Source organism: Corylus avellana, chromosome ca2, assembly GCF_901000735.1.
Source record: "Corylus avellana chromosome ca2, CavTom2PMs-1.0".
NCBI lineage: Eukaryota > Viridiplantae > Streptophyta > Magnoliopsida > Fagales > Betulaceae > Corylus > Corylus avellana.
Window position 1 is genome coordinate 6,441,081 of NC_081542.1, and position 10,974 is coordinate 6,452,054.

Sequence of the window (10,974 nt, forward strand, 5' to 3'; positions counted from 1 at the left end):
CTATCTCTAAGAAGTATCTCAATCAACTGTAAATCGCGTCTCATGAAACAGAAATCATTAGTTCGAATCCCCTCTCCTTCCCTTGTGTGGACATGTATTTTTTTTTAAAAAAAAAAACACTGCAACTACAACATCCTTTCTTTATTCGCAAAATCTCTTTCTATCTCCATTGTTCATTTTCTCTCTCCATCTTCCTTTCGCTTACACTTCCAAGTTTGCAACGAAGAGAATGGAAGATGAAAAGAGAACCAAGCCTATATTCTTTTGTTTAGGTGCCGAGAAATGAAAAGAGAACCAGGCCTATGTTCTACCCGGAAATAAAGAAAGAATTAAAAAAATATATAATTTAATGGTATAGAAAAAAAAAAGAAAAAGAAAAGAAAAAAAAAAAAAAAAAGAGAAACAATTGTTTAGTATATTTAAATAGGAAAGCAAAAAGTAAATTGGTTACCTAAATTTATATTGAAACTTAGAAAAACTACAATGAGTGCTCTTATGCAAATGAAAAATGCCTCAACTGCACGTCATGAGCCATAAACCAAAACCCAAATGAATACACGTCGATGATTGGACTAAAAGTTCCTAGACACAAATGGGAAAGTTCATAGCCCAATCATCCTTAGTAATCATCTATCCTGCAACACCCCAAAGCAACAAGAGTTTCATCAAAGGAAAGCATAAAATAAGAGCAGTAACAACGATTGTAAGCAACCGAAGTTACTAGGCAAGTCTCATACGACCCAGCCTTTGTCAGTTATCATAGCCTAGAGCTCAGTGCTACCCTTTGTAATCCTAGTTTGCGATTCACTAAATTTATACCAAACTTGGCGACAAAGCAAAAACATACTTTGTCCATGAATGATGCAAATTCAGTCACTGGGGTGGTAATGATAGACAAGCAAAAGAGTACCGAGATGATACTGGCACAGTTCCAGCTTCAGGCTGGGTACCCTGATAGTGCTGCGTCCGGTTATAAGGCGGTGGAGCATTGGCAGCATATGTGGAGTATAACCCCTCGGCTTGATCACGTTCTGTCCGGCGTAAATGAGCCATCTCAATCGGGTACGTTCTACCAACAGGATAAGAACCTGAAGGGACTTCCTGCCTCAGATTGGGATTATATGGGTCCCCTGATGAAGCACCATAATGATAAGCATAGTATGGATCCTTTGTATAGGAGCCTAAAGCAGTAGCAGATGTTGCAGTTGCAACAGGAACTGCAGATGGCGGAAATTCTTGTCTAGCAACAAGACCATAAGTCTGATACTCTTTCTCATTCAAGTAGAGAGGATCAGCATGAATAGTTTCTCTGTGTGCAGAGATGGCATCCCTGTACATATGGTCTGGCTGTCTTAGAAGGTGCTCTCTTTCATAGTCTCTCTGGTATGTTTCCATGGTAGGCGCAATATGAGATGGGGGAGTTAAGTTTATTCTCTCTCCCTGAAGCCCAAAAGCTCGATACTCCTTTTCTGTCAGGTAACGTTCGCGAGGAATTTCCTCTCTCTGTATGGTTGTCATGTCTTGGTATGCAATATGCTGATGATCCCTTTCATGAGACAGGAAAGGGTAACTAACAGAATCACCCTTGGTATAAGGATCCCTAGCAAGTGTTTCCATGTGAGAATGCGGCAATGTTTCTCTTACTCTTTCATGAACTTCCCTATCCCGAACTCTAGGAACTTGTGGAGAGTGGATAGGCAGCATGTTCGAACGGACTTCAGCTGGTCGGAAAAGTTCTGTGAGCTTCCTAACCTGAAGGGTAGAATTGGAAACATAATAAATGCTAAATTATCAAAGGAAACAATGACCCCAAACTACCTGAGGAAACAAGTGAATCTTACTTGTTTAACAGTAAGTTCGGTTTTGAATTTGTTCTTTTCATTATAATTTTCCTTGATTGCCTTCTTAAAAATACTCTCAGGCAGTGGAAGACAATCCTTCTTAATACCGAACCGAACCTGAAAAGTGAAAAGTCATCAGCACACAAATTGGACTAGACCGAACTGCTCTTTGTTTCACAAAATATGCTGTTCCGTAAGTCCATTTTTTTCAGGAAACTGCCTGAAAAGGAGCTAAGAAGACAAAGTGCCCCTCTCTACTGACAGGAAGCATGTTTCCAAGTGAGATCGAATGATAACTAATGACGAATTGCAATAACATCCGGTGTTCAGAACCAGATGTGAAGAAAGGACAACAATTAGTATATAATCATGAAAACTATATTTACAGCCAGACTACGGGTTTTGTTTCTTACATTCTTGATCAGTATCTCTGCAATGTAAATTACTAGCACTTCGGGACTGGGGCTTGAGTTGGGGAGCCAATTTCTTTCCTCCAGACTAGGGGTGAGCTAATTCCTAAAAATCCAACTTACCTGACGGGAAATGGACTGACATCAGTTGGTTTACAAACAATCGGTATGTCAACGTTGGTTACCGGGGTTCTGAAAACCAATACCAATGGTGAGTGTTGAGGTTCCAACCAATACCAGCTCAACTGACACCTATTTTATATACCCAGCTTCCTTAATCCCTTTTCTCACCCGCCAACTTCAACTCACTCATCTTTATCCTCCCTAACAACCACTAGACCAGCGTTGTCCTCTTGCACCCAACTCCACCACCACACGTCTTCAACTCAATAGTATCCATGTTGGCTCCTCATTTGCGTTATTGTTGTTGTCGTTGTCAGGGTCGGTCAAGTTATGGAGCAATTAGACGTGGATGGAAATGTTGGTATTCTTGTGGGCGAGAAGGTTGAGGAGGGAGAGAATGGCATTGAGATTGATGGGGTCCAAGTAGATCTCAGGCCTACTGGCAAGGATTTTGAGCTTGGAGTTGGCAAAGGCTGGTTGGAGTACTTGAGGCAAGCTTGAAGGCCAAAATTAAGGGTCAATAGTAAAAAATAAGCCTCTATGTAATGGGCCCAAACAGGTAAAGCAAAATCCAAATAATGGACCAGCCACCAAAGCCAACTAAGGACAGTCGATTTGGCTTGATTCGGTCTCTGAGATTTCAGTTCAAGTTCAGTGGCCAGAGTCCACTAATGCGGCAACCGACACTAGGGCTGGCAAAACGAGTTAGTGGGTCGGGTTGACCCACCAACCCGATAAGGGCAAACCCGAACCTGGCTGATTTAGCTAAATGGGTCAGGCCTTTAAACCTAACAAGACCCGCTTGACCTGTTTAATAAACGGGTCAACCTATTTGACCCATTTATACTTAAATGCAACATGTTTAACCTGTTTGATCTAACCCAATACAAACTGTTTGAACCGATTCAACATGTATTTATTATATAAAAATATATATATAATTTCATAAATAGGTCAAGCGGGTCAACCTGTTTATGCACCGAACCCATTTATGCCTAACCTGAACCCTATAATTTCTTGTCGGGTTCGTGGATCATATCAAAAATTGCTAGCATTAATCGACATTGTTGGTATCCGAATAACAACCGACCCAAAGGGTCCATGCTCACGCCTAGGCTAGTCAAAGAAAGAAAACCACAATAATTAGAGTGGAAGAAATCAGCTACAAGAAAATCTGACCTGAACAGGGAATGCCCCACCAAAAGCTCTTGGCTCAAGCTTCATGCCACCATTAGAGGATGCCTTATATATCCCGTACAGAAGCTTTAGATCAAAGTCATAGAGAAAAATTGTAAGCCCGGGTTTGACATCCATCACAACATCTTTTTTACTTGTTGGAACACCCATTACCCGATAGCGGAAACAATCAGGCTTCGTCTTTGAATTGCACATAAAGATCAAACCACCAAGTTTTTCTTCCTTCTTCTCATTGTGGTGGCTCTTTTCCATGCCATCATGCTTTTCTTTGTTGCTTTGATTCTTTAAGCTACTGTCTGACCCACCACGCCTTCTTTTGTTTCTCTGTTTTTGTTTGTGCTTTTCCAACTGGATGATCCTCTCATCCTTACACTCTTCATTAATGATATTCTTCTCTGTCTCTTCTTCTCTAGCTTTTAGCTTCTTCACATCTTCTTCATTATTGGTACTTTCTTTGTTGCCCTTAAATACATGCTTATTCTTCTTTCCTTGTTTCCACTTCTTTTCAATTTTAGTTTTGGACTTTAATGATTTTGGGGTGTTCTTCCTTGATGAATCTGATCTTGTAGATGCCTCTGCAGGAGTCTCTAATCCCTTCTTATTAGAATTTGGTTTAGTAGACGCCTCTGCAAGAGTCTCAGATTTGTTTTTGTTATCTAATTGTTTCTTCATGTTAGATTCTGGTTCAGTCGATGCCTCCACAGGAATCTCTGCTTCCTTCTTGTTTTGCTCGGGTTCCATATTCCACAAACCGCCCAGGCTGCCCAAGCGAGATGTATCCCTGCAAGGAATTTTGCCAATGAAATGGTTTTTCTTTGTTTTCAGTTTACCAGAAGCAAACTGGATTAAGTAATTAGGAGAGGAATGAAACTGAAACAAAAAACAGACAAAATGGAACCACGGAAGTCACAAGTTTGCAGCAAACTTTTCATTTTTATTATGGCTCCATTGGAATTGCACCCAATACCACACTGAAGGTCTATCCTTCCAATTCTGCCATTTTTGGGTAAAACTAAAACAAATTATTCAGTCATAATAAGATTCTCTTCCCTCATTAATAATTCAATAAATGCCAAAGGGGGAATCATATTTCTATCAAACTAAAATTAGGTACATTGCCATGTCAACTAGTGCCTATCACCTGACTTCAAAAAATAAAAGAAAAAAAGAAAGAAATATGAAAAGGCTATCAACACAACATCAAATGGGCGAGACTCTAAGTTCAGTCTTTATGTGCCTTATACTCCCAGAACGCTGCATTATGTGCTACTCTATATATCTGTACTGCCAGAACGCCTATAACTACGACTTATGGGGAGAGAGTAAGAGGTATCCCATGACCACCAATTTATGCGCAATCTTGGTATATTATTAGCCTCCTCAATAAAATTAAGGATACTCCTACATATCAATCAAAGTAAGTTGCCATGTTCACATTTTAGCTTCCTCTCATCTATGAAAACACGAGTTCCACAAATTTCCTTCAAGAAAGGAGTAAATCAAAACTACATCCTCCAGAATCACCATTGACCATCTTATTTAAAATATACTTGTCACCTTCTTTAGTCCCCTCCTATGACCAAGAAATGCCACATTCATGGTAAGATATCAAGCATGGAAGGAATCAAGGGCTTCCTGAAATGCCACATTCTAATATGAAAGGGATCAAGCTCCCTGGAATGAGAGTTACAGAGAAGTCAGAAAACAACTGCAAATGCCTATTGGAATATGGAGTTCTTCCTCATTTCAGCAATGATGGAGTTCAGGGATTTCCTCGAAATCTGTTCAGTGAGTAAGTTTTACTGTCATGCAGGAAAAATGCAAAAATATATGTTAAATGAGAACTTGGAAGGTACAGACAAGGGTGCCAATTGTCACTCCAAGACATCTGATCTCCAAAATTCTACTTGACATCTTCAAAAACGCCTCAGATGCAAAGAAAGCATTGAAATAGGGAAAGGGGAGTGGGAGGGTTATTCACTGTTAATCTATCCAAGAAATTCAAAAAACAAATTAAAGAAAGGAAGTGCACAAGACAGGCCCGCTGTCTCAGCAGGAACATGCCACATTTGCATAGTTGGGGGCAACATCCCAGCAGCCCAAAGATCATTTATTTCATTTAATTTCTTTCTTTTCCTCATGCTTTTTAATACCTTTTACAGGAAACCACCAGGAAAGTTAAGGTTGTATCTTTTCTACCAGTAGATACGTTATTTCCCACCATCACTCTTCTGGGCGGGGAAATATAACAATTTCAATAATTTCTAGCCAATAACAATAATTCGAATGAAGTCCAATGCTATTCAATAACAACAGCACACATCTCTGTATATAGTGGGGAAAAATGTGCAGAAAAAAACCTTTTTCCATTACTGCCTTTCTTTTCCTCCCTCTTCTTCTTAGTTTATTTAAAAAACCCTTTTTCTGGCACACAATATAATTATTTAAATAACATATAATGCATCCAGAACTGTCATCTCATCATAAGAATTTCGATAATGTCTAAAGTAACGCATTACTGTTACAGTTATCTCCACTTGCTTCACATGATAATGCCACCACACATCCCCACAGTAAAAAATTTCCAGGAAAACCCTAAAATCCATCATAAATAATTCCTTTTAAAAACTCACCTCCAACGAACTACACCTATTATGTGAGAAACCATTCATTAACTTAAAACCCATTCTTCTATCATCTAAACAATTCCCGAAATGAACAACACAAAGCCGTGAATAATAATAGATTTGATACCAACGAATCATTCATATCGATAAAGGAACAAATTCAAAAGCCAAAATGAATTTACCTTTTTTTTAAAAAAAAAGATTAAAGCATCGACAATTTTAGATGTAGAGAACATCAGCACTCTGCTTGGCTGACCAATAAAAACGAAAAAAAAAAAAAATTTATCCTTTCCCGGCTCTTTTTCCCGGAACCAAACAGAACCCGGTAAATTTGGAAAAATAAATTAAAAAGAAAAGAAATCAAAATAACCAGTTCAAATTAAAACCCTAAGAGAGATAGAGAGAGCACCTGGAGAATCAGAGAGAGAAATCTGAGCGCAACGTTAGAGAGAAATCCAGCAGAGGACACTACAAGAATGAGGTGAGGAACGGTGCTTCGGTGGGGTGGAATGTTGAAATTACGATATTGGCCTCCTCTCTATCGGGTCGAAGAATGGGTTCAAATCTCTTTTTTGGATAGTCCATTTTAAATGAACGTTCCAGGTCTTGCCAACAATGCAAAATTGCAAAAAGAATAAAATAAAGGTGGCGTAGAGGAGAGGATCCTATTCCGAGTGATTAGTTGGTGGTGAATGGTGACGATGGCGTACGACGGTGGTAAAAAGCATTGATTGGTGCTACGACGGTTGTGACGGTTAGTACAAATTTTGCAGTAACTCATTTCTCTATAACATTTTATTTTAAAATTTAAAATTTAAAATTTTTGAAATATCATTTTTATTAATCAAAATAAGTGAAATCAAATCAAATAATTTATAATTTATATATTTGATAAAATATATTACTTTACAATCCATCTTCCAAACAAAACATTACAAATTTTATTTCAATTTCTTTATGAGATTTTTTTTTTTTTTTGGAATAAATTGTAGACATATTATAAATGAAATTTCTTTATGAGCTTTTAATCATGCTAGAAAGAACTGAAAAAAAGAATTCAAAAATGTCCATACAGTTGTGAAATTTTGCAAATTATGAATTCAAAATCAAGCAACATCACCCTTGTTAATTTTTTTTATAAAATAATTGTAGCCGACTATATAATAATGTTATTTAGTGAACAGTTATACGACATCATTCAATCAAGTTGTATGACAGTGAAAATCAGCTATTGTAATTTTACAAAGGTTGATTTCCACTACAATGTTATTTCATTTATATAACAGTCGTATAGCAGTCTACTAAATAAGATTTCTAAGAGAGAAGTAAGGGCGGGGGGGAGGAGAGGGAGTGGGGGGAGAGGCAGCCATGCACTTTCACTTTCCTTTTCTTTGATTCTCCCAGAAGATGTCTTGATGATCGCAAACTAGAATTACAGACACCATTTTTTCAAGGGGTTCAAAAGAAAGAGTGATTTAACAACAAAAGCAACAATTCAGTCAAGATAAATTTTGACATCAATCCCATTATCAATGAGGGATTGAACCACTGCCCTGATCTTCCCTTCAAACTTGTCCCTGTCCCTGGGAGTATAGGAAGCAGTGTAAACATCAGCTTCTCTTGCCCTATCAGACAAAATACGACCAACAGCCAAGCACGCAGGTATATCTGATCGGGACCTGAGTACAGCTTTAATGTCTTTAGAGTTGGTACCGGCAACTGCAACCTGCTTGCTCGTCACCCTGTGGGTGAGTGAGGCTGACACAAAGCGCTTTGAGATGAAAACGTCAAGTGTAAATGGCTCCATGTAGGCTACAGTGCGTTGCTTGAATGATACATGCTTGGTTGGATTTTTTGACTTCTTCTCCTTCTGGTATGTGTATGGCCGGCTATTGTCATCATCTAGGAAATCCTCTACCCCAAAGAAGCTTCTTGGTGCGTAATGAACCTGTAAAAAATACAACATTATTCAAAACTTTATCTTGTCAAATGTGACATTTTCCAAATTTACAATGCAATATTTTAGCAGATTAAGGGAAAAACATTTTAAATTTAACACTTGGGAATTCGGCATCTTATAATCATCAGGAGCTGGGAAGCAAGTAATGTCATCTTACAAGCTACAAGCAGATCATGATGGTATCAAGCAAACCTAAAAACTGCATCTCACTTCCATCAACCCACCCTCCTTCGTTTTAATATAGTCTGATTATGCAATGCATGAAGGTGGAAGACCATGGCTGTTTCTATCCCCCCTCAGGCAAAGAAGGAATAAAATCAGCCATTAACAAATTTGAAGGGGTGACAACAGGCGTAAACAATTAGGACTTCACTATCTATCAGTTCATAATTCAAGGAAAATGTTCAAGGAATTTGAACATTCCAGTTCCTGTACTTCGTTATTTATCCAGTAACTCGTGTGATACAACAAAGTGCTCCTGACATGAATCAAAATATTTTTCTATTCATTACCAATCGTTATATAGCAGCTAACTCAATATCATTAGCTCTCTAAATAAATTCCCACGTAAATTGCAGCCAAAATCTTAGGCTGTACAAGCTCTCCAAGCAATTACATAATGATTTTTTGTGTCACTAATTTGGCAAGGGTTTCTAAGCATCTTTCATCATGAGTTCATTTCCTTCAATAACTTGCCATTAAAAAACCTACCATATTATTTCAACATCAAACTGGCAACAAAGTTTGCCAAACCTTACAAATAAGTAAGAAAGACCTAATATTTTAAAAAAGAAAAAAGTACAAAAAAAGCTAAAAACCCAAAAATCAAGTAGAAGCTTTTACAATCATCAAATGACTTCCATTCCGGCACGCTTGTGCCAACTGCCAATACCTTGTTTCAACTACATCTTGGAGTTACTTAGATTAACAATACAAGAGTGCATCCTACAGTCTCATCAATACTTACATTCACCATATCTTTGTTCTATATGTGTGTAGCACTTGTATCTATGTCCAACACCTATATTCCAACAGATTCAATGGCACTCGCAAGTTGCAAATATGTTTAAACCAATTATCCCCACTGTATCACTTACTTCAATTCCAACTTGCCACTGGCAGTAATAATACATGACACAAGAGAATTAACTGTTTGACTCTTCTAAAACCTAACTGAATTAGGGACAGAGGATTCAGCAGTTCCAGTATTTATTTTTACTTTTCTTTCAATTTATATTTCCGTATAGTGCATAGAATGTCCAGGGCTAATTGTGATCAGGTACCTGTCCATTGTGGAAACCACTTGTGAGAACATACAAGAAAGGCCTAACTTTGTCTCCTCCATACGTATTAACCCCTTTGTTGCACACCTTGCCAAGTACATGCTTCAACATTTTTTTTGCAAGCCAAACACCCTTTTCTAACAGAAACAAAAACCTTATTTCAGTTGCAACGCAGCCTCCCTGAGAGAAAAGAAAACTGAAAAGAAAAAAAGAAGAAAGTTAACAGTTAAAACACCATCGCCAATAGCTATATAAGAAATAACTGAAATTGTACATTAAACTCGTTATTGAAACAGATTAAATTCTCAACACAAATAGTGAATGCTTTTGTAGTGTCTATGCGCACGCAACACCTGTTTTTCACATTGGTTGTTACATGTGAACTTGGTAGGTGTTGAACCCACAATTGCACTCTCCACCTATTCTTTTAGTGGGAGGAGATGCCAGTTGAGCTCTAGCTCATTGGGGCACGCACACACCACCATCTTTCTAACAAAGACAATTTATTTCAGTTGCAATACAATCCCCACGAAGACAAAATAACACAAGATTAAAAATTTAAACTTAACGCCAAGAGCTACATGTATAACCTCAAAGAAAAAAATCGACTGTAGACTACATTTGGCACATAAACAAGTTAAATTCTAGGGATACTAGATAGCCAAGACTGTAGTCACCAAGAGGTCAAAGCAAGCAACATTGGCAGTGCCCATGAAAAGAAAATACCCTCAGTTGTGCAAAGAACCGTGCCAGCTCAAATCTATGCGAGGCATGAGATTGGAAAAAAGGTATGAGGCAACGCAATATAATGTGAAAGATTGAACACATATACTCGAGCAATTTGTCGAACAACTAACGCGCAACGTGAAAAGTCCACCTTTGAAAAGAATCCGCCCGTCCTAACGATCTGGGGTTTATGGGAAAAAGGTGCATTTTCAATCAGAGGAATCTCTTGTAGTATGGAATTATTCAGACAACGTCAACTTGGTTTGGTAGCATTTGAAAAACCCACACCATCCACTTCAAACGGGATACGTCCCGCGGACACAGGAGAATAATTTCCAAGTATTTCAGGTGGAACAGCTAGCTATACACGTTTTAGATTTTCTATGAACTCCAAACCACCCATGACCAGACCTGACCTCAAAACCTTGATTTGGAACTCAACTTGCCTATAACCCGTCCTGTCTATGTCGAGTGGAGAAAGGCAGTGTCTGCGTCTCTCCACTTGTTATCCCATGAAACTATCGTCTACACTTTTTTTTTTCTTTTTTGTTCTCTCCTGTGATGAATTTGATTGTCTTGAAGCAGAAAGCAACGAGGGAGAGAGCGTGAGACTGACCTGGTGAAAATGACTTGGTAAGAAACGGGGACGAGGGCCTCCAAACCTTCTGCGTTTTTCTTCAATTATACAGTATTTGTTAATTTTGGTTGGAACAAAGCCGAATATCATTTTAATTTAAACAGGTCCAATTGTCCAAAGACCAAAAACGGTAGCGTTTGGTATCACTCCCCAAAGACACACACACACAC

The 10,974-nt window shown here is 38.3% G+C and overlaps 2 protein-coding genes across 4 annotated transcripts; both read right to left on the reverse strand.

Annotated features, from left to right (window-relative positions):
* Positions 1 to 440: 440 nt before the first annotated feature.
* Positions 441 to 6,743, reverse strand: LOC132170299 (uncharacterized). Its single transcript, XM_059581225.1, has 4 exons — positions 6,608 to 6,743; positions 3,554 to 4,352; positions 1,842 to 1,958; positions 441 to 1,752 (listed from the first exon to the last, which is right to left on the reverse strand). The coding sequence occupies exons 2-4, from the start codon at positions 4,310 to 4,312 to the stop codon at positions 874 to 876; spliced, it is 1,755 nt and encodes a 584-aa protein (XP_059437208.1). The 5' UTR covers positions 4,313 to 4,352; positions 6,608 to 6,743; the 3' UTR covers positions 441 to 873.
* Positions 6,744 to 7,569: 826 nt separating this feature from the next.
* LOC132171831 (uncharacterized) lies at positions 7,570 to 10,889 on the reverse strand. 3 transcript variants are annotated; one of them, XM_059583234.1, is made up of 3 exons: positions 10,784 to 10,889; positions 9,442 to 9,637; positions 7,570 to 8,146 (listed from the first exon to the last, which is right to left on the reverse strand). In XM_059583234.1, exons 2-3 carry the CDS (start codon positions 9,550 to 9,552, stop codon positions 7,694 to 7,696), a joined length of 564 nt encoding a protein of 187 aa, XP_059439217.1. In that variant the 5' UTR covers positions 9,553 to 9,637; positions 10,784 to 10,889; the 3' UTR covers positions 7,570 to 7,693. The 3 variants fall into 3 exon arrangements, with proteins under 3 accessions (XP_059439217.1, XP_059439216.1, XP_059439218.1); XM_059583233.1 differs by lacking the exon at positions 10,784 to 10,889 and adding an exon at positions 10,319 to 10,746; XM_059583235.1 differs by lacking the exon at positions 10,784 to 10,889 and adding an exon at positions 10,168 to 10,282.
* Between the last annotated feature and the right edge of the window lie 85 nt (positions 10,890 to 10,974).